Source organism: Zophobas morio, unplaced genomic scaffold, assembly GCF_036711695.1.
Source record: "Zophobas morio isolate AGI-343-1 ecotype UQ-CSIRO unplaced genomic scaffold, CSIRO_AGI_Zmor_V1 ptg000028l, whole genome shotgun sequence".
Taxonomy (NCBI): domain Eukaryota; kingdom Metazoa; phylum Arthropoda; class Insecta; order Coleoptera; family Tenebrionidae; genus Zophobas; species Zophobas morio.
Window position 1 is genome coordinate 5340198 of NW_026972133.1, and position 23751 is coordinate 5363948.

At 38.2% G+C, this 23751-nt stretch overlaps 3 protein-coding genes across 3 annotated transcripts in view; all 3 read right to left on the reverse strand.

Annotated features, from left to right (window-relative positions):
* The window catches only part of LOC135136862 (uncharacterized), a 56190-nt gene extending 49885 nt beyond the window's left edge, over positions 1-6305 (reverse strand). Inside the window, exon 1 of the mRNA XM_064066314.1 lies at positions 6293-6305. The gene's annotated coding sequence lies outside the window, so the exon portion shown is untranslated. The remainder of the gene's footprint in view (positions 1-6292) is intronic.
* A 5190-nt stretch (positions 6306-11495) lies between these two features.
* Positions 11496-15720, reverse strand: LOC135136947 (peptidyl-prolyl cis-trans isomerase 1-like). The gene is made up of 5 exons (XM_064066444.1): positions 15643-15720; positions 14448-15321; positions 14097-14400; positions 13630-14048; positions 11496-13582 (listed from the first exon to the last, which is right to left on the reverse strand). The coding sequence occupies exons 2-5, from the start codon at positions 15230-15232 to the stop codon at positions 11620-11622; spliced, it is 3471 nt and encodes a 1156-aa protein (XP_063922514.1). The 5' UTR covers positions 15233-15321; positions 15643-15720; the 3' UTR covers positions 11496-11619.
* Positions 15721-19405: 3685 nt separating this feature from the next.
* LOC135137086 (uncharacterized) lies at positions 19406-23098 on the reverse strand. The gene is made up of 4 exons (XM_064066630.1): positions 22283-23098; positions 21932-22235; positions 21466-21884; positions 19406-21418 (listed from the first exon to the last, which is right to left on the reverse strand). Exons 1-4 carry the CDS (start codon positions 23062-23064, stop codon positions 19522-19524), a joined length of 3402 nt encoding a protein of 1133 aa, XP_063922700.1. The 5' UTR covers positions 23065-23098; the 3' UTR covers positions 19406-19521.
* Positions 23099-23751: the final 653 nt, after the last annotated feature.

Genomic DNA, 23751 nt, shown 5'->3' on the forward strand with positions numbered 1-23751 from the left:
ATAAACACTACACCTTTATCAAATTGATCAACAATTCAGATAACTAAAAATAAAATTTAAGCATTCCTCAATACTTGCTAATTTCGAATATCGTAATAACCCAATATATAAAGAATTATAAAGAAAACAATGAAAAGAAACTTTGTCTAAAAGTGCTCTATTAGTTCACGATGTTATCGTGTACTTTAAGAACAAAGGCAAAACATAGATTTTATCTACCAAGAAATTTGTCTAAAGTTATTTGTTACGTTATCCTGTACTTGTAGAAATAAGCCCAAAAATTGCTCTAAAGTTATTTATTCGCTTGAAGTACAGGTGAATGAATACATACTCCTTATATTTTGCACAATTTAGACAGGATTTATTCCGCAAAATTTTGAGATGAAGTCATCAATTTTTTGGAGGGGATAAGTAAATAGTTATTTCATACTAAGTATTTAAAACTCATTTACTGGAGAAAGTTTATGTAGTGGAATTCCAAAATAGTGAAAAAAAATAAATGTAAAGAAAAGCAAGAAGAACTTAAAAGGGTCGTCAATTTATATCCAAGAACTTAGAAAATTTTTAGTAAAGAGCCAAAAGAGAAGAAAGAAAAGGAGGCAAAGGAAAAGGAAAAGGAACAAAGGATGCAGATAGGGACATTGGAAAAAGGGAATCTGGTACAAAATTAGGAGAAAAAGGGGTGAAGGTACTGTTTTGGAACGTCCAAGGGTTGCGAAAAAAGGATAAAGAGTTCTGGGACTACGTGGGAAAATTTGATGTGGTGGGACTAGTAGAGACATGGGTACAAAGAGAAAACTGGGAGAAATTTGAAGGGACACTACCACAAAAATATGTGTCAAAGGGCGACAAAGCAAAAGAAAAAGGGGAGAGCAAGAGGAGGAATAGTAATGGGAATTCGAAAAGAAAAGCAAGAATTGAAAAAGGGAAGTAATAATAAAAACGGACTAATGAAGAAAGTAATACAGCTGGATAACAATCGATGGGAAATAATAATCGTGTATAGCAAGAAAATGGAGGAAACCAAGATAAACATAGAAAAGGGAACAAAAGAAAAAGGAGATGATAAAATACTTATAGGAGGGGATTTTAACGCAAGACTGGGCGATAAAGGGACAATAATAACAGATTAAGAAAAGGGAGAGAAAAGAGGATCAAAAAATAAAGCAAATAACAAAGAAGGGAAAATATCGTGGAAGATAATAGAAGACGTGGGATGGGAAATTTTGAATGGAAACAAGGAAGGAGATGAAGAAGGAGAATGGACGTACGTAGGCGCTAGGGGAGAATCAATTATAGACTATGGGATTGTCAACGCAGAGGCGTGGGAAGAAATAGAGAGTTTCAAAATGGGGGAAAGGGTAGAATCAGACCACATGCCACTAGAAATAAAAGTCAAAGAAAAAGAGCAAGAGTACGTAAAACAAGAGAAAAGAAAGAAAAGAAACAGAAAAAAGGATATGGGATGAAGAGGGAATTGAAAGACACAAAAGTAGACTAGAAAAAAAAATCGAAGTAAAAGAAGATATAGAAGCTATGAACTGAATACTTAATTGTAGAAGCTAAGGAAAAAAGAAAGATATACATATGGCAAGGGAGGAATAATGGATGGAACGGAGAATGTAGTGAGTTGAAGAGAAAAGCAAGGGAAAAATTAAGAAAATGGAAGAATAACAGGGTAAGGAAAGAAGAGTACTTAAAAGCAAGAGGGAATTATACGAGAAAGTGTGAAGGAAGATAAAGAGAAAAACGAGGAGAAGAAGAGAAGATAATGAAGTCCCTGAAAACAGAAGAAGAAGTATGGAGATATATAAACAAGGAACGGAGAAGGAAGACAGAAGTCAGCCGGAAAATCAAAATGAATGGAAAAGACACTTTATGGAATTATTGGGAGGTTGTGAGGAAAAATGTTGCAAAATAAATAAGGGAATTACCACGATAGAAGACATATTGAAAGACTGAAAGAGGAAAGGCACCAGGAAGGGATGGAATCCAGAACGAAGTGTGGATGTTAGGGACAGAAGGAGTGAAAGAAAGGACATCGGAAGTGGTAGATGGAGTTAGGAAGAGAAAAGGGGTTCCTCGGCAGTAGAGGTAAAAAAGTGATGTGAACAACTACCGAGAGATCACTGTGATGAAAAATGAAAGAATAAAGTATAATATAATAATATAATCTTCCCAAGTTCTTTTTTTTCCAAAAATCTGAATGTCTTAAGTTAAAAACTCAACACGGATTCATAAACCACAAGTGCAGGAATATCTTATTTTATAAAGTTTATTAATGATGTTTGAAAAAAATTGAAATCTGGTAAAATAAAAAAACCGTCCAAGCCCAAGTGTATATTAAAATTTAAAACAAATCTACGTATCATTACAAAGCACATGTTAAGCTTACGATCTGAATAACTAACAGTTTAAAAATCATCCCTCGCTTTCAATCAGAATCTGTGTAGCTTTCCTGATCAGTTAGACGCAGTTCTTCAGATGAATCAGAACATGCACTGGAACTTGTCTGAAAATATTCTTCGCGCTCTTTTGGGTCCCGCCATGAACTAGCTTTTGATTCCTTTTGGTTTTTATATTTCCTGTCTCGAACTTCACAAACCCTAGAAAATCATCAGAGTGAGGTTTCCTCTTAGGCTCTTGGTGACGTTTATCAATAGGGGTAGATTTTTGTCGTAGTTTGGACTCGGCGTGTCCGCTTCTGGAAAATCTAGGAGAATTATCAACCGGAGCGCGAATTTTGTGGCCACACTAAATCGTAGTTTTTATTAGAAGATTTAATAATAATAATAATAATAATAATAATATATATTTTCCAACAGACATATACGTCTACAGTGGACACACAAAGCAGTAATACATAACAAAATAAAATAAAATAAAATAAATACAAATACAAATGAAAGAAAACATAGATTTGTCTCTTTGACGTTTACCCGACTTTTCTTGATGGTTAGAATGGTTACTTCGGGACGATTTTTTAGTATCCCGGTCATCTGAGTCATAACTTTCGCTTCTGCGGCGGTGACGGCTAGGCGAATCTTTACTTTTATCGTGTGTTTTGAGTCTTGATTTTTTTTCACTTCTTTTATCGTGGTATTCTTCGACATGTCTTGGTCGACGATTTGACTTCGTACAACGATCGTCATCTGAATCAACGCGTTTGTAAGACTTGGTAGACTCTCTGGAGTTTTTAGATCGTTTAATGCTATTTCTTGTTTCAAACCGTCTAGCGGAATGCCCACTATCTGAATCATGGTTTTCAAAATCGTGCCTAGAATGTCTACATCTCTCAGTGTATTCTTTTCTCGACGAGTTTCTAAAATCGTCGCTTCTATGGGGTTGTCTTCTAGGCGAGTATTCCACTTTGTTGTGCTTTCTGGGTGATGTGTTGTAGTATTCTTCTGAAGAATTATTTCCGGGAAAGTGGTTTTTACGTCTGGTTGACGATCTTTCTTCTTTTTCTACGTGGCGTTGATGGGCATATTTGCGTCTGTCGTATCTTGCCATTGCTTCATTTCTGTGTGATTTTACAGGTTCATAGTCATCTGAATCCCTAGAATGTTGGGTTCGATATCTGAAATTGTCTCTTTGAGTGTAGGTATCTCGTGGTTGGTCGTAACGTCTGTCTGGAGATTTTCGTCTTGAGTGTTGCTTAGAATTAAATCCGTCATCATCTATGAAGGTTCTCGGCTTTGACGATTGTCTAGATGTGGAATGATGATAATTTGAAAAGAGTTCTATTGATCTGTCGTCTTCTCGGTCGCTACCGTTATACGTGTATGTTACTGCACTCATAGGTTTGTACGAAACGTAGCTTTCGTTGCCCCAGTCAACGTCCACTTCATATTCTTCTTCAGACGCTTTGGTCTGGCGTGGTTGTTCGTCGTCATCGCTGTCTGTCAATTCACATCGTTCTCGTTCAGCTGTTGTCTTATCCAAGTCGACTACTTCTCGCAACGTAACGCAACCGAAATTTTTCTGTGTTTCTTTGTTGCGACAAGCGTTGGATTTTTGTATCAGTTCTCGAATGGTTTTCCCCATGTGTTTCAATTTGTAGAGTTGCGCGATACTTTTCTGGATTCCTTTAAGGGATAAATCGCCGGAAGGTTCTCCTTGGGCATTCTTAGCGCTCTCGTGGAAGGTTGCTTGTAGATTATAGTGTTGGCTAAGGAGGTTTTCGAGTTTCTCTATGACTTCTCGATCGGTGAACCTTCCTAGGTACTTTTCACTGAAAATAGTGCGTTAGTTTTGGTCAAAGTGCATCTGATGAATTACTTTTTGATAAGTTGCTCAATGTATTCACCGTAGGCGTCATTGAAGGGCGTCAGCGCGTGTTCCTGCAAGAACCACGAAAACTTGGCGACGATACTCGAAATGGTTTCGCCCTCTTTTTCCAGTTCTCGCCTCCGCGTGTTTAACTTTTCGATTAGTTTATGCATATGGATTCGAGCGTCTTGTTTGCTTCTGATGACGCCTAACACGTTCTGGTCTTCTTTGCGGACTGAAACTTTGGTGGTTTCTTTGTAGATGTGCATGTGGACTTGCCAGGGGCATTCGCACTGTTGACAATTGGGTCTGCCTGCCATGGCCGCACAACACATCAGTTTGGGATCGCCGAACATTTCTTTAGGAACCCCGGTCAAGTAACAGGGGTTGTGGCATCGTTGCTTGTAGTGCCACTGGGTCACGTTGTTGACCTTAAACAACAACAAAGTAGAAACTTTTAGAACAGTCGAAATTTTACCTTCACGATGTCTGCACATTTAGGGTCCGTGCAAACCGTTACCGGTTGAGTTAGCTCCTTCACTTCAAGATTAACGCAAGGTATGTGCATTTGCTGTTTGAGTTCTTCGAGAGTTTGGTCATTCTGTTGCATTTTTTTTTTATGAGCGTCGAGTACTCTGATGTTGTCTTGGATGAGTTCCGACACTTCCGCAATGGGAGTCGCAAGTTGTTCAATGTGAAATCGTACTTCGTTGATACTGATTGTGTTTTCGACGTCGTGGGGTTTCAAACCTGGACTAGACGCATCTCCAATAACGTACCTCAATAATCTACAAAACAAGAATTTGGTTTGCGGAAAGAAGACATTGTTTAGTTACCGCTGAATTTCGTTCGACGACACCTGCCAGCTCGTCTCGAAACCTTTGACTTCGTGTTTGGTGTATCGTTTTCCATCTTGACTGGCCAACAAGGCTTTGAATGCTTCGTTGTCCAAACAGAAGACGTTGTCGTCGCTCAAAGGAATAGTAGCATGTGGTGGTCTCGACTTAATGTCTTTAACCAGTGGTGCCAAACAGTGACTCTTCGTCTCCCCAGCTGTGTAACCCGCCGTTTTACTGTAAGTCGTAATGAAAATGATGTTCTGACTGGCACTCTTGTCCAGGCGCGTCAATATCTGCTTAAGACAGTACTCCGCGAACTTGGTGAACCTCGTCTGATTGGCCTTCAAAACGAAACAAATGCCGTGGAGTTTCTTCAGCGTGGCCAAGTACCCAAGGACGTCGTCCAGATTGATATTATCTTGTTCCATTCCTCTGGGATCGCCGACTCCTGGTGTGTCGATCAGTCTCAGGTTGAAGGTCTTGTTGTCCATTTTAATGGGGAAGACGTAAACTTTGACATGCTGGGTTGCCGATTTGCCTTGGTCGTGGACTTCGTTCTCGTCTGGTGTGCCAAAAACTCTGCTACTTTCGGCTACGTATAAATACATGGGGATTAGGATGTCGACGTCCCATTTTTGCGCTTCTTTGAAACTGGCATAATTGAAGTAGTTCGAAATGGCGTTGACCAGAGTTGACTTTCCGACTCCTGTTTCGCCCAATAGGAGGAGGTTTACGTCATTGTCTGCGGCGTCGGTGGATTTGAAGAAACTTTTGAAATAGTTGATCATTTTGGTAAGGGTTTCTATGGAAAGACTAATATCTGCAATTAACAGTTTTTAAAATATTGGAACGTATTATCACTGAGATAAGATAATATTGAGAGTAGTCAAAATTTACAAACTTATATACAAAGACAAACAGATAATTGAAAATATATTTAAGCTTTTCTATGAAATTTAATTTTCTGTCCTATACTACTATAGTACTATCCTGTACTATTTAATAAATAAGTAAATGTGCAGCTAGTTTGACAACTGATTTTTGTGTAAAGTATTGGGGTGTTCGTTCATTAAATCCGTAATCTTTGTGTGAAACATTTTGTTCAGTTCAAAGAATATTTAGTTAATTCAACGGTGTTTCACGCCCTGTATATGCCCACGAATAAAAAATTAAAGTCTTACCTGTCCCTCCAATGATAACACTATAACTCTACATCAATCAAGCCTGTGAACAAACGTTCCACATCGTTATATACTTGTGATATCGTTATCAGTTTTAAATTTTTTATCGTAAATTATATTACAGGACGAAGTCGTAGTTCTTGTCAACTTATATTGATATAAATTGGCAACTGAATTTATTAAACGAATATTAGTGATTCTGTGCAGAATCAGAGTAAACGATAAATAAATGTATTTACCCCGAAAAGTTTCGCTTTATAATTAACACATTTACTCTTTATAGTATATTAAGTATTAAGAACGGTAAGGGGTGTTTACTGGTCGAAGACAAAAGTTTGGAGACGGAGCGAAGCGACCTTAACGTTCGTGATGCTTATACTATTTTTTGTACGACCATCAAAAGATTTGCCTCTTTTTATCAAATCCATAAATTGAAAGAATTTATATCAAACATCAACGAGGTCTTTTTTTTAATTTAAAATTTGTTACTATGGTTTCGATTAATGTAAACAACAATTTTAAAAATCAGTTTCCATTTTGACCGTTGTCGATTTAGATTTGATCTGGCTTGATTTCGAGTTAATTTTCTTTCCGCAATTATTAGTGAGTGATTTATTTGCTTAAAATATCAATCATGAGTGATTCTGAAAGCGAAAATATCGAAGTCGAACAAGCATGGAATTTAAAAGAAAAAAAATCTTGAATGTGTGATTACTTACCGTTCAGCTGAACAGTAAGTAATTTGCTTACCGTTCTTCTCTTCGTAGCAACCCGTAAACTGAACTTACTGCTATGGAAACCTGTACGGTAAATGATCGAAAAAGCAATGGTCGTACAAAAAATATTATAAAATACAATATAATAATATAATCTTCCCAAGTTCTTTAATTTCTGAATACTTTAGACAGAAAAATGCGTTAAGCACAAATGGAAATTCACACTTAGATTCTAAGATTTGAAAGTTGAAAATTGGAAAATAGAAACTGAAAACTAGGAAATGAGAAACAGGAATTTGGAACATTGGAACTGGAGCTTACAATTGGATTACGAATTGAGAATTAAGAACAAATGGGAATTTAAAACCGCAACTATGAAACTCGAAACTCGGAATTTGAACTCATAACTAGGAGCTCGCTACTCCAAACTGGAAACTTGAAATTGGAAATTTGAACCTGGAGAACTTGAGAATCTGAGAATCAGAAATCTGAAACATAGTTGGGTCTTTTGAACCTTGGATTCTTGGAATCTGAGAATCTGAGAACACGAGAACCCGTGAACCTGAGAAAATGAAAACCTGAGAATCTTAGAATCCGAAGTCCGAATTCTTGGACTGTTGGAAACTGCGAATCTGGGATTTTGGGAATTTGGGAATATGAAATCCTGAGAACCTGAGAAATCGACAAACCCATAACTCGAGAACCTGGAAATGTTGGATACTTGTATTTTTGGATTATGGGAATCTTGAAATTTAGGAACCTGGGAATCTGAGAATCTGCAAAACTAAAATCTGAAGATCTCGTATTCCTGGATTCTTAGAATCTGGGAATTTGGGAGTCTAGGATTTTGAAATCTGAAATCTTGGATTCTTAGAATCTGGGAATATGGGATGTTAGTAATTTGGAATCTAAGAATCTGGAATCTGGGAAGTTGAGAACCTGAAAACCTAGAGTCTTGAGGACCTGAGAACATGTCAACCTGGCAAACTGAGAATCCTAGAATCTAGGATTCTTGAATTCCTGGATTTTTGGATCCTTGGAAACTGGGAATCTGGGAATTTTGGAATCTAGGAACTTGACAAACCGAGAAACCGAGAACTCGCGAACCTGGAAATCTTGGATTTTTGGATTATGGGAATATATGAATATGGGATTCTTGGATTCTTAGAATTTGGGAAGGTGGTAATCTGGGCATCTGGAAATCTGGAAATTTGAAATCCAAAAAACTGAAAATCTGGGAAACTGAGAAGTTGAGAACCTGCAAACCAAAGGACCTGAGGACCTGAGAACATGTGAATCTGACAACCTGCGAACCTGAAAATCTGGGAGTCTGTGAGTCTGAGAATCTGAAGGTCTGGAAGCTTGAGAATTTGTGAATTTGGGGATCTGAGTACTTGAGAAACTGAGACGTTAAGAATCTTACAACCTGAGAACTTGTAAGAACCTGAGAATCTTAGAATCTAAAGCCTGAAATCTTGGGTTGTTAGATTTTTGGATACTTGGATTTTTGGACCCTTGGAACCTGGGAATCTGGAAATATGAGAACCTGAGAATCTATCGATTGGATTCTTGGATAAAGGGAATCCAGGAATCTACGAATGTGGGAATTTGGAAATCTGGAAATCTGAAATGTGAAATCTTGGATTCTTGTATTCTTAGAAACTGAGAATCTGAAAATCTGGGAGTAATCTGGGAATTTAAGAATTTAAGTTCTAAAATCTTAGATTCTTAAACTTTTGGATTCTTGAAATCTGGGAAACTAGGAATCTAAGAATTTGGGATCTAAGAATCTGGGAATCTGAGAAGTTGAGAACCTTAGAACTTAAAGAGATGAGGATCTGAGAACATTTGAACCTACCTGAGAATCCTGGAATCTGAAAATCTGGGAGTCTGTGAGCCTGAGAATTTGGGGGTGAGAATTTGAAAATTTGGTGATCGGAGAACCTGAGAACCTGAGAAACTGACAAACTGAGAAGCTGAAAATCATAGAACATGATAACCTGAGAATCTTAGAATCTAAAGTCTCTGAAATTTTGGATTGTTGAATACTTTTATACTTGGATTCCTGGATTCTGAATGCTTGGATACTGGGAATCTGGTAATCTGGGAATTTGGGAATTTGGGAATATGAGAATATGAGAATCTAAGAATCTGAGAAACCGAGAACTCAAGAACCTGGAAATTTTGAATACTTGGATTCTTGGGTTATGGGAATCTGGAAATTTAGGAACCTGGGAATCTGAGAATCTGGAAAACTAAAATCTGAAATCTTGGATTCTTGGATTCTTAGAATCTGGGAATATGGGAAGCTAGTAATTTTGAATCTAAGAATCTGGAATCTGAGAAGTTGAGAACTTGAAAACTTAGAGATTTGAGGACTGAGAACATGTGAACCTGGCAAACTGAGAATCTGAGAATCTGAAAATCTGGGACTCTGTGAGTCTGAGAACCTGATAATCTGAGAACTTGAAAACCTGAGAATCCTAGAATTTAAAGTTTGAATTTTGAATTGATGGATACTTGTACACTTGGATTCTTGGACTCCTGGATTTTTGGATCCTTGCAAACTGGGAATCTGGGAATTTGGGAATATGGGAACTTGAGAAACCGAGAAACCGAGAACTCGCGAACCTGGAAATCTTGGATTCTTGGATTATGGGAATATATGAATATGAAAATCTAGGAATCTCCGAATGTGAGAATCGGATAATATAGAAATCTGAAATGTGAAATCTTGGATTCTTGGATTCTTAGAATTTGGCAAGGTGGTAATCTGGGAATCTAGAAATCTGGGAAACTGAGAAGTTGAGAACCTGAAAACCTAAGGACTTGAGGACCTGAGAACATGTGAATCGGATAATCTGAGAATCTGAAAATCTGGGAGTCTGTGAGTCTGAGAATCTGAGGGTTTTGGAAGTTTGAGAATTTGTGAATTTGAGGATCTGAGAACTTGGGAAACTGAGACGAATCTTACAACCCGTGAATCTTAGAATCTAGAGCCTGAAATCTTGGATTGTTAGATTTTTGTATACTTGGATTTTCGGAATTTTGGAAACTGGGAATCTGGGAATCTGGAAATATGAGAATCTGAGAACCTGAGGGACTGAAAACCGCGAATTCAAGAACCTGTAAATCTTGATTCTTGGATTATGGAAATCTAGCAATCTGGGAATCTGCGAATGTGGGAATCTGAGAATCTGGAAATCTGAAATGTGAAATCTGGGATCCTTGTAATCTGGGAATTTAGGAGCTAAATTCTGAAATCTTGATTTCTTAAATTTTTAGATTCTTGAAATCTGGGAATCTGCGAAACTAGGAATTTGGGATCTAAAAATCTGGGAATCTGAGAAGTTGAGAACCTTAGAACTTAAAGACATGAGGATCTGAGAACATTGGAACTTAATTACCTGAGAATCTGGGAGTCTGTGAGCCTGAGAATTTGGGGGTTTGGAAGTCTGAGAATTTGGAAATTTGGTGATCGGAGAACCTGAGAAGCTGAGAAACTGACAAACTGAGAAGCTGAAAATCATAGAACATAATAACCTGAGAATCTTAGAATCTAATTTTGGATTGTTGAATTCTTGTATACTTGGATTCCTGGATTCTGAATCCTTGGATACTGGGAATCTGGGAATCTGGGAATATGAGAATCTGAGAACCTGAGAAACTGAGAACTCGAGAACTTGGGAATCTTGGATACTTGGATTCTTGAATTTTTGAATTATGGGAATCTAGAAATCGGGGAATCTGGGAATCTGCAAATGTGCGAATCTTGGATTCTTGAATTCTTAGAATCTGATAATATGAAAATCTGAGAATTCAGAAATCCGGGATTCTGACAATCTGAGGACCTAAGGATCTGAGGATCTGAGAACATGTGAACCTAACGACCTCAGGGTCTAAGAATCTGACAATCTGGGAGTCTGTAAGTCTATAAATTTGAAAATTTGGTGATCGGAAACATACGAATCCGTGAAACTGCGAAAATGAAAATCATAGAACATGATAACCTGAGAAACTTTGAATCTAAAGTCTCTGAAATTTTGGATTGTTGAATTCTTTTATACTTGGATTTCTGGATTCTAGATTTTTGGATACTGGGAATCTGGTAATCTGGGAATCTGGGAATATGAGAATATGAGAATCTGAGAATCTGGGAATGTGGAAATCTGAAATATGAAATCTTGGATTCTTGGATTCTTAGAATCTGATAATTTGAGAATCTGAGAATTCGGAAATCTGGGAATCTGTGAGTCTGAGAATTTCGGGATTTGAGAACCTAAGAAGCTGAGAAACTGGGAAGATAAGAATCTTAGAACCTGAGAACATGTGAACCTGAGCATCTGAACACTTGATAATCTAAGCACCTGAAAATGTGAGAATGTGAGAACCTGAGAACTTGAGAACATGCGAACCTGAAAATCTCAAAATATGATGATGTGAGGACCTGAAAATCTGAGAATTTGGAAATCTAAAAAAAAACAAAATTCGTAGACAACAGTGTTTATATATACCTATATACTTCAAATATTTAATACAATTTGGAAAAAATAATATTTACATGGTCTATGCAACAGTAGTAATGAATTTTTAAGTTTACGATCCAAAATCTCAATACAGAACGTTTTCAAAATCACTTCCACTTTCGGTACCTTCATAGGATTCGGAATCACTTTCGCTGCTTTCTGAATTTTTTGCTTCAACTGTATAGATCTCAGATGAAGAAGAACTATCAGACGAAGTGCTTGTAGAAGACACTTCGTATCTTTTCGCATTCTGCGATGAACCAAATTTCGATTCGTTCTGCTTTTCAGGCTTGGTATCCAGCAGTTCATCGCTGCTACTAGAATCAGACAATTTTTCCTCAGACTTAGGGTTCTTCTGACTTTCGAACTCTCTCTCTTTGGTACCGCGATCTTTTCTGGAGGGTTTAGTATCATATGTATCCCGTTCGTTAGATTTATCAACTGGACTAGATTTTGTTGGGGTTTTAGAATCTGCGGGTTTAGCATGTTTGCTTCTGGAAGATCTTGTAGAAGATTTATAATCGCGAGTTTCGGAATCTGCTTTGGGTACATTGCGTCCAGTTTTGGCAGACTGGGTGGGACGGTCAGCATCTGAATCATGGTTTTTATTAGCAGATTTAGACTTTTTTGGGTTCTTGGATTGCTTGACAGGGTTTTTGGTCGAATGGTCATCATCTGAGTGGTGCTTTGCAGAACTCGATTTATCTTTACTTTTAGTAGTATGACCCTTTCGAGACGATTTTCTGTGGTCATGATCGTCTGAATCATAGCTATCGCTTCTATGGCGACGCTGCCTAGATGAGTCTTCCAACTTTTTGTTTGTTTTGTTTCTCGATTTTGTCCCAGTTGTTGTGTCGTCGTATTCTACATCTCTTGCTTGACGAGAGGAGTTATTTTTGGCACGATTTGTCTTCTTAGGACGATCATCATCTGAATCATTGATTTTATAAGATTTAGATCCTGTTTGCTTAGATGAATCGACACTGTTTTCGCTTCCAAGTGATCCATCGGATTGATTATCATGTGAATCGTCACTTTCGGTGTCAGATTTAAAGTCAGCTTTTCTGGATGATTGTCTTAAATCTCGGTCATCGGAATCATAGTCGCTATCAAGGCGACGGCGTCTAGGTGACGGGTCCACTTTATGGTGTTCTCTGTGTGATTTTTTCTCAGATTTTCTATGGTGGTCTTCTTCTACACTACGTGATCGGCGAGTTTGCTTAGGTGATTCGACACTGTTTTCGCTCCCAAGTGACCCATCGGATTGATTATCATATGAATCATCACTTTCGGTATCAGATTCAAAGTCAACTTTTCTGGATGCTTGTTTTAAATCTCGGTCATTGGAATCATAGTCGCTATCACGGCGACGGCGTCTAGGTGACGGGTCCACTTTAAGGTGTTCTCTATGTGGTTTTTTCTCAGATTTTCTATGGTGGTCTTCTTCTACATTACGTGATAGACGAGAAGGATTACTTTTGGGAAGATTTTTGTCACGTTTGGATGAAGATGCTTTTGCGCCAGACTCACTTCTACGCTGTTTTACAGCACCATGACCATCTGCATCCCTAGAATGTTGGCCCAAATGTCTGCGTCTCTCCGGAGATGTTCGTCCTGAGTGATGATTGTTTCTGGATGTTCTCAACTCTCTGGCTCTAGGTTCGTCGTAATCGCTGCCACTGGTTCTGTTTAGGTCATAGTCATCTCTGCTGTATTCCACCTTTTGGTGTTGTTCTTCTTCGACCGTTTCCTTGTCCAAGTTGATTTTTTGCCCCACGACGACAGTGAAATTTTCCCGGGTTTCTTTGTTGCGACAACTGACCGATTTGTGTATCAGTTCTTGTATGGTTGGCCCCATGTGTTTCAAATTATAGAGCTTTGAGATACTCTTCTGGATTCCTTCAGGAGTCAGATTTTTGATTACAGCTCCCGTTTGGAATTTTTTCTCGCTTTCTTGGAAGGCTTCTTGCATGTGTTGGTGGCGACTGAGGAGTTTCTCGAGTTCTGTGATGACTTGCTGATCAGCGAATTTTTCTAGTTGCTTTTCACTGAAAACACTACGTTAGTTTTGGTCAAAATATATGCGATGGTTTACTTTTTGATAAGCTGCTCAATGTAGTCCTTGTAGGCGTCATTGAAGGGCGTCAGTGCGTGTTCCTGCAAGAAGTACGAAAACTGGGCGACGATTTTAGAAATGGTTTTGCTTTCTTCTTCCAGTTCTACCTTCCGTGTGTTTAAATATTTCATCACTATCTCTATTTCAACGCGGGCATCTTTTTTGTTTTTTATGGCGTTTTTCACGTTTTGGTCTTCTTTCTTGACTTCGACTTTCTGGGTTTCTTTGTAGATGTGCAAGTGGGCTCTCCAGTGACATCCACACTTCTTGCATATGTCTTTGTCCATGGCGTAACAACTACGGATTCTCGGATCGGCGATCATTTCTTTGGGAATTCCAGTTAGATGACAGGGATTGTGACATCTCTGTTTATAGTGCAATTGCGTGACGCCATTGACCTTAAACACCAAGAAAGTCAAAAACCTTTACAAAAGTCAACGTCTCACCTTTACAACCTCCGCACAATTCATACAAACGGTTACAGGTTGAGGCAGCTTTTTCACTTCAAAGTTAATGCAGGGTATGTACAGTTGTTCTTTCAGTTCTTCAAGACTTTGGTCCTTCTGAGTCAGTTTTTCCCTGTGTCTGTCAATTAATCTGATATTGTCTTGTATAAGTCCTGACACTTCAGCAATAGGAGTTGTGAGTTGTTCAACGAGAAATCTGACGTTGTTGATACTGATTGTATTTTCAACGTCATGGGGTTTCAAAGCTGCATTTTTGGCACCCCCAATAATGTATTTGAACAAACTACAAAATAAGAATAGTTACTGTGATAAAAGAGAGTGCATAGTTACCGTCGAATTTCCTTCGACGACTTTTTCCAACTATGCTTCATACTTTTCATTTCGTGTTTGTCGTACTGTCGGCCTTCCTGGATCCCCAACAAGCCGCTAAATGCTTCGTTCTCCACAGCAAAAACGTTCTCATCGCTTAGAGGAATTTCTACATGTGGAGGTCTTGACATTACGCTTCTAACCAGTGGCAACAGACATTGATTCTTGGTATTTTCAGCTGTGTACCCAGATATTTTGCTATAAGTAGTAATGAAAATGATATTCTGACTGGCGCTTTTATCCAGTCGTGTCAATATCTGCTTCAGACAATACTCTATGAACTTAGTAAATCTCGTCTGGTTCGACTTCAAAACAAAACAAATCCCGTGGAGTTTCTTCAACGTGGCTAAATACGCAAGAATGTTGTCCAGATGGACATTATCCTGCTCGATTCCTCTGGGATCTCCAACCCCCGGCGTATCGATCAACCTCAAATTGAACTTTCTGTTCTGCATTTTGACCGGGAATAGGTACACTTTGACGTTCTGAGTGGCCGATTTGCCCTCTTCGTGGAGTTCGTTGTCGTCTGGTTTGCCAAAAATTTTGCTTTCGTCGTTAATGTTTAGGCACACCGGGATTAAAATGTCGATCTTTCCTTTTCGAGCTTTCTTGAAACTGGAATAATTGAAGTAATTCGAAATGGAGTTTACCAAAGTTGACTTTCCGACCCCTGTTTCGCCCAGCAGGAGCAGGTTGACGTCATCGTCTAGGGTCTTGGTGTCTTTCCTGGATTTCTGTTTCCACATTTTGGAGTAGTGGGTGAGAATTTTATCTGAAATGTTGTTGGTTTTTTGCTTCACGTCTGTTGTCACTCACTGCAGTAATGGCGATTCGACTGATAAGAAAAATGATAGATAAGTAGTATCAGTTACAAAATTTATGGGGATTAATTCAAATGCGATTAATAAAATTTTCCGTGAAATTTAGGCTTCCATCTTTCAAAATGGCACAACAACGAGTTTTAAATAAGAGAACTGTGGTATATACGAAATTGTAAAAATAAACTCGAGTGCACTTTGACAGCAGAAATTATCTCAATTATTAAAGCACCTTTCTAATCTTCTAGAAGAAGACTGCAATCAAAATTTTGAGTGATGCCCAAGAAGTTCTAACTAACTCTTTGGACAACTGTCAAGAAAATTAGTGTTCGTCTTACCTGTTCCTTCAATGAGAACACTAGATAACCAAATGTTATAAATGGCTCCACATGTTTATATAACTGTGATATTGTTATCAATTTAAACAATTTTATCGGGCCAGAAATGTCTAATTATCCTTAGGAGATAAAAAAAACCCATTCGATCAGCAAAATTTTGAGCTACCGCCATTAACTTTTTGTAGGAGATAGTCAAAGTTTGATTAGAAATTTATCAGGCTTATGATGACTTTAAAATCTTTGATTCGGTTTTATACAGTTTCGTAAAATTCAGCAATTTTTTGGGCAAATTTTTGATGGACGATATTCGACAGGCAGACGGAAACGGAGGACCTACTTTTCCATACACTTGTTTGGAAAACCTCATAAGGCAAACGAAAGCCTAAAACGAGAAATACAAGTGATCTTAAAAGGGGAACGTCAAGTAAATTACAATCTAAAGTATTTTTGACGCACTAGTCCATTTCACTGATTTCTTTGTATGCTAAATTTGACTACACTATTTTTAAACAGATTCTCGAATAAGCTGATGTGATTTCTTAAAAGGATAAAGATACGTTATCGATTATCTATATACAAATCAAAATCTATGGAAGGAAGGTTAAAATTTTAAGTAAAAATAATATTTATAAAACCAATATCGGGATACGAAAATACCCGTCATCACTGTTCACACAGACAATTTAAAAAAGTCCTCCAAAGTTTCTTAAATTTACAGATTTTAAGTCGGCCAAATTTATTTATTTATTTATCGTCTTCAGAAAACTGAAGTCTTTTTTCTTCAGTCAGTCTTCCTCCTGATTAATGTGTCAACAAAGTGGTTCACACACTGGGAATCTGGGAATCTGAGAAGTTGAGACTTGAGAACCTGAAGACCTGAAGATCTGAGAACATGTGAAACTAATTGCCTGACAAACTGAGAATCTGAAAATCTGGGAGTCTGTGTTTTTGAGAATTTGGAAATTTGGTGATCGGAGAAGCTAAAAAGCTGAGAATCCTAGAACATGATAAACTGAAAATTTGACAATCTGAGTATCTTAGATTCCAAAGTCTGAAATCTTGAATTGTTGGATTCTTGTATACTTGGGTTCTTGAATTCTTGGATTCCTGGATTCTGGATCCTCGGAAACTCGGAAGCTGGGAATCTGGGAATACGAGAACCTGAAAACCTGAGAACTTGAGAAACCGAGAAACCGAAAACTTGAAAATGTTGAATTCTTGGATTATGGGATTCTGGGAATCTGGGAATCTGCGAATGTAGGAATTTGAGAATCTGAAAATCTGAAATATGAGATTTCTGATTCTTGGATTCCTAGAATCTGGGAATTTGAGAATCTGGGGACCTAAGGATCTGAGGACCTGAGAATCCGAAAATCTAGGAGTCTGTGACTCTGAGAATTTGGGAATTTGGGCATCTGAAAACCTGAGAAGCTGAGAAACTGAGAATCTGGGAATCTTAGAATCTAAAGTCTGAAATCTTGGATTCCTTGGAAATTCGGAAGCTGCGAATCTGAGAATCCGGGATATAGAAACCTGAAAACCTGAGAACCTGAGAAACCGAGAAACCGAGAATCTGAAAATGTTGAATTCTTAGATTATGGGAATCTGCGAATGTGTGAATCTGAGAATCTGGAAATCTGGAAATCTGAGAATCTGAGAACCTAAGGACCTGAGGACCTGAGAAAATAAGGATCCTAAAATCTGGGAGACTGTGAATTTGAGAATTTGGAAATTTGGGAATATGAGAACCTGAAAACTTGAGACAACGGAAAACTGATACCTTGAAAACCTGAAAATCTTGGATAAAGAATCTGAAGATTTGGGAATCTGAGAAGATGAGAATTTGAAATATGAAATCCTGGATTCTTAGAATCTAAGAATCTGGGAATCTGGTAAACTGGGAATTTAAGAATCTAAAATCTGATATCTTGAATTCTTGGATTCTTGGATTCCTGGAATTTGGATCCTTGGAAACTCGGAAGCAGGAAATCTGGGAATATGGGAACCTGAAAATCTGAGAACCTAACAAATCGAGAAACCGAGAACCTCAAAATGTTGAATTCTTGGATTATGCTATTCTGGGAATCTGGGAATCTGCGAATGTGGGAATCTGAGAACATGGAAATCTGAAATATGAGATTTTGGATTCTTGGATTCCTAGAATCTGAGAATCTGGGAATCTGGAAATCTGGGAATCTGAGAATCTGAGGACCTGACAAAACGTGGTGAACCTAACTACCTGAGAATCTAAGGATCCGAAAATCTGGGACTCTGTGAGTCTGAGAATTTGGGAATTTGGGGATCTGAGAACCAGAGAAGCTGTGAAACTGAGAATCTGAAAATCTTAGAATCTAAAGTCTGAAATCTTGAATTGTTGGATTCGTGTGTATCTGGATTCCTGGATTCATGGTTTCTAGATCCTTGGAAACTGTGAATCTGGAAATATGGGAACATGAAAATCTGAGAACCTAACAAACCGAGAAACCGAGAACCTCAAAATGTTGAATTCTTGGATTATGCTATTCTGGGAATCTGGGAATCTGCGAATGTGGGAATCTGAGAACATGGAAATCTGAAATATGAGATTTTGGATTCTTGGATTCCTAGAATCTGAGAATCTGGGAATCTGGAAATCTGGGAATCTAAGAATCTGAGGACTTAAGGATCTAAGTACCTAAGAACTCGTGGTGAAGCTATCTAACTGAGAATATAAGGATCCGAAAATCTGGGAGTCTGTGAGTCTGAGAATTTGGGAATTTGGGCATCTGAGAACCTGAGAAGCTCAGAAACTAAGAATCTTAGAATCTAAAGTCTAAAATCTTGGATTCTTTGGAAATTCGGAAGCTGGGAATCTGGGAATCTGGGAATATGGGAACCTGAAAACCTGAGAACCTGAGAAACCGAGAAACCGAGAATGAAAATGTTGAATTCTTGGATTATGGGAATCTGCGAATGTGTGAATCCGAGAATCTGGAAATCTGAAATATGAGATTTTGGATTCTTGGATTCCTAGAATCTGAGAATCTAGGAATCTGGAAATCTGAGAATCTGAGAATCTGAGGATCTAAGGTCCTGAGGACCTGAGAACACGTGGTAACTACCCGAGAATATAGGGATCCTAAAATCTGGGAGTCTGTGAGTCTGAGAATTTGGGGGTAAATATGCTGAAAACCTGAGAAACAGGGAAACTGAGAATTTTAGAATCTAAAGTCTGAAATCTTGGATTTTTGGATATGTGTAAACTTGGATTCGTGGATTCCTTGGAAACTGGGAATTTGTGAATATGAGAACCTGAGAAACCGAAAAACTGAGATTTCGAGAACTTGAAAATCTTGGATATTTCGATTCTGGAATTCTTATAATCTAAGAATCTGAAAATCTGGAATACTGAGACAATGAGAATTTGAAATATGAACTTTTGGATTCTTAGAATCTAAGAATCTGGGAATATGGTAAACTAGGAATTTAAGAACCTTAAATCTGAAATTTTGGATTCTTGAACTTTTGGGTTCTTGGAATCAGAGAATTTTGGAGCTTGGGGGTCTGAGAATTTGAGAATTTGAGAATTTGAGGATCTGAGCAGCTGAGAAACTGGGAAGCTGAGATTCTTAGAATCTTCTAACCTGAAAACTTGAAAACCTGAAAACTTGAAAACTTGAGAACATGAGAACCTGAGAACTTGAGAACATGCGAACCTGACTACCTGAAAACTGAGAATCTAAAAACTTGAAAATCTGAGAATCTGGAAATTAAAAAGGAACAATTCGTAGACAACAATGTTTATATATTTACTTTAGAGTTAATACAATTTGAAACAAACTATATTTATATAGTCTGTGCAACAGTAGCAATGAGTTTTTAAGTTTTCAATTCTAGATATCAACTCAAAACGGTTTCAAAATCACTTCCACTTTCGGTACCTTCATTGGATTCGGAATCACTTTCGCTACTTTCTGAATTTTTTGCTACAACTGTATGGGTCTCAAATGAAGAAGAACCATCAGATGAAGTGCTCGTAGAAGACACTTCGTATCTTTTCGCATTCTGCGATGAACCAGATTTCGATTCTTTTTGCTTTTCAGGCTTAGTATCCCGCAGTTCATCGCTGCTACTAGAATCAGACAATTTTTCCTCAGATTTAGGGTTCTTCTGACTTTCGAACTCTCTTTCTTTGGTACCGCGTTCTTTTCTGGAGAGTTTAGTATCATATGTATCCCGTTCGTTAGGTTTATCAACAGGACTAGATTTTCTTGGGGTTTTAGAATCTGCGGGTTTAGCATGTTTGCTTCTGGAAGATCTTGTAGATTTAAGATCGGAATCTGCTTTGTGTACATTGCGCCCAGTTTTGGCAGACTGGGTGGGACGGTCAGCATCTGAATCATGGTTTTTATTAGCAGATTTAGACTTTTTTGGGTTCTTGGATTGCTTGACAGGGTTTTTGGTCGAATGGTCATCATCTGAGTGGTGCTTTGCAGAACTCGATTTATCTTTACTTTTAGTAGTATGACCCTTTCGAGACGATTTTCTGTGGTCATGATCGTCTGAATCATAGCTATCGCTTCTATGGCGACGCTGCCTAGATGAGTCTTCCAACTTTTTGTCTGTTTTGTTCCTTGATTTTGTCCCAGTTGTTGTGTCGTCGTATTCTACATCTCTTGCTTGACGAGAGGAGTTATTTTTGGCACGCTTTGTCTTCTTAGGATGATCATCATCTGAATCATTGACTTTATAAGATTTAGATCCTGTTTGCTTAGATGATTCGACGCTGTTTTCGCTCCCAAGTGATCCATCGGATTGATTATCATGTGAATCATCACTTTCGGTATCAGATTTAAAGTCAACCTTTCTGGATGATTGTCTTAAATCTCGGTCATTGGAATCATAGTCGCTATCCTGGCGACGGCGCCTAGGTGACGGGTCCACTTTATGGTGTTCTCTATGTGATTTTTTCTCGGATTTTCTATGGTGGTCTTCTTCTACACTACGTGATCGACGAGTTTGCTTAGATGATTCGACACTGTTTTCGCTCCCAAGTGATCCATCGGATTGATTATCATGTGAATCATCACTTTCGGTATCAGATTTAAAGTCAACCTTTCTGGATGATTGTCTTAAATCTCGGTCATCGGAATCATAGTCGCTATCACGGCGACGGCGTCTAGGTGAATGATCCACTTTATGGTGTTCTCTATGTGATTTTTTCTCAGATTTTTTATTTTTACCACGTTTGGATGAAGATGCTCTTGCGCCAGACTCACTTCTACGCAGTTTTACAGCACTATGACCATCTGCATCCCTAGAATGTTGGCCCAATTGTCTGCGTCTCTCCGAAGATGTTCGTCGTGAGTGATGATTGTTTCTGAAGGTTCTCGACTCTCTGGCTCTAGGTTCGTCGTAATCGCTGCCGCTGGTTCTGTTTAGGTCATAGTCATCTCTGCTGTATTCCACTTTTTGGTGTTGTTCTTTTTCGACCGTTTCGTTGTCCAAGTTGAATTCTTGCCCCACGACGACAGTGAAATTTTCCCGGGTTTCTTTGTTGCGACAACCGCTCGATTTGTGTATCAGTTCTTGTATGGTTGACCCCATGTGTTTCAAATTATAGAGCTTTGAGATACTGTTCTGGATTTCTTCAGGAGTCAGACTTTTGCTTACAGCTCCCGTTTGGAATTTTTTCTGGCTTTCTTGGAAGGCTTCTTGCATGTGTTGGTGGTGACTGAGGAATTTCTCGAGTTGTGCGATGACTTGCTGATCAGCGAACTTTCCTAGACGTTTTTCGCTGAAAACACTGTGTTAGTTTTGATCAAAATGTATGTTATAGTTTACTTTTCGATAAGTTGCCCAATGTAGTCTTTGTAGGCGTCATTGAAGGGCGTCAGTGCGTGTTCCTGCAAGAAGTACGAAAACTGGGCGACCATTTTAGAAATGCTTTCGCTTTCTTCTTTGAGTTCTGCCTCCCGTTGATTTAATTCTTTCATCAGTTTCTTTATTTCAGCCTGAGCATCTTCTTTGCTCTTTATTGCGTTTTTCACGTTTTGGTCTTCTTTCTTACCGTCAACTTTTTTGGTTTCTTTGTAGATGTGCAAGTGAACTTTCCAGTCACATCCACACTTCTTGCATATGTCTTTATCCATGGCGTAACAATTACGGATTCTCGGATCGCCGATCATTTCTTTGGAAACTCCAATCAGTCTACAACGGTTGTGACATCTCTGTTTATAATCCAATTGCGTGACGTTATTGACCTTAAACAACATGAAAGTAGAAACCTTTACAAAAGTCAACGTCTCACCTTTACAACGTCCGCACACTTCATACAAACGGTTACAGGATGACTAAGTTCTTTCACTTCAAGGTCAATGTAGGGTATGTGCAGTTGCTGTTTCAATTCTTCAAGACTTTGGTCCTCCAAAGTCAGTTTTTCCTTGTGTCTGTCAACTAATCTGAGATTGTCTTGTATAAGTTCTGATACTTCAGCAATAGGAGTTGTGAGTTGTTCAACGAGAACTCTGACCTTGTTGATACTGATTGTATTTTCAACGTCATGTGGTTTCAAAGCTGCGTTTTTCGGACCTCCAATAATGTATTTTAACAAACTACAAAATAAGAATATTTACAGTGATAAGAGAGAGTGTGTAGTTACCGTCGAATTTCCTTTGACGACTTTTCCCAGCTATGCTTCATACTATTTATTTTGTGTTTGTCATAATCTAGGCCCTTCTGGATACCCAACAAGGCACTGAATCCTTCGTTCTCCACAGCAAAAATGTTATCGCTTAAAGGAATTTCTACATGTGGAGGTCTTGACATTATGCTTCTAACTAGTGGCAACAGACAGTGTTTTTTACAACTTTCAGCAGTGTAGTCAGACGTTTTGCTATAAGTAGTAATAAAAATGATATTCTGACTGGCGCTTTTATCCAGTCGTGTCAACATCTGCTTAAGACAGTACTCCACGAACTTGGTAAACCTCGTCTGATTCGCCTTCAAAACAATACAAATCCCGTGGAGCTTCTTCAGCGTGGCTATGTATGAAAGAATGTTGTCCAAATGGACATTGTCCTGATCCATTCCTCTGGGATCTCCAAGCCCCGGCGTATCAATCAACCTCAATTTGAAGGCTCTATTCTGCAGTTTGACAGGGAATAGGTACACTTTGACGTTCTGAGTGGCCGATTTGCCCTCTTCGTGGACTTCGTTGTCGTCTGATTTACCAAAAACTTTGCTTTCGCCGTTAATGTTTAGGCACAACGGAATTAAAACATCGAGTTTTCCTTTTCGAGCTTTCTTGAAACTGGAATATTTGAAGTAATTCGAAATGGAGTTTACCAAAGTTGACTTTCCGGCGCCTGTTTCGCCCAACAGGAGGAGGTTGACGTCATGGTCTGGGGTCTTAGTATCTTTCCGGGATTTATGTTTCCACATTTTGGAGTAGTGGGTGAAAATTTTGTCTGTGGGTTGATTAGTTTACTGAAAAATTAGATATTTGAATACCGAATTAAGAAACAAATTTTGAAATAAATTTCTTGAGATACACTGAGATACACTGACTACAGTAATGGCCATCCGACGGATAAGAAGAATGAAAGATAAGTAGTATCAGTTACAAAATTTATGAAGATTAATTCAAATGCGATTAATAAAATTTTCAATGAAATGCACCCTTCCGTCTTTCAAAATGGCGAAACAAGGGGTTCTTAGATTAAAAGAATGCAATTATTTTGACGAGGGTTGTCAGTCAGTTATTATGTAATCGGGGATTAAATGATACTCAGTCCTGGAGCATATACGAACTTGTAAAAATAACTTCGAATGCAGTTTGACAGCAGAAATTATCTCAAATGTTAAAGCACCTTTTGTAATCTTTTAGTAGAAAACAGCAATCAAAATATTTAGTGATGTCCAGGAATTTCTAAATAACTTTTTAGACAACTGTCAAGAAAATTAGTGTTCGTCTTACCTGTTCCTTCAGTGAGAACACTAGATAATCAAACATGTTATAAGTGGCTTCACATCCTTATATAACTGTAACATTGTCATCAATTTCAAGAGTTTGTGATTATCTTTAGCAGATAAAAAAACCCATTCGTTCAGCAAAATTTTGAGCTACCG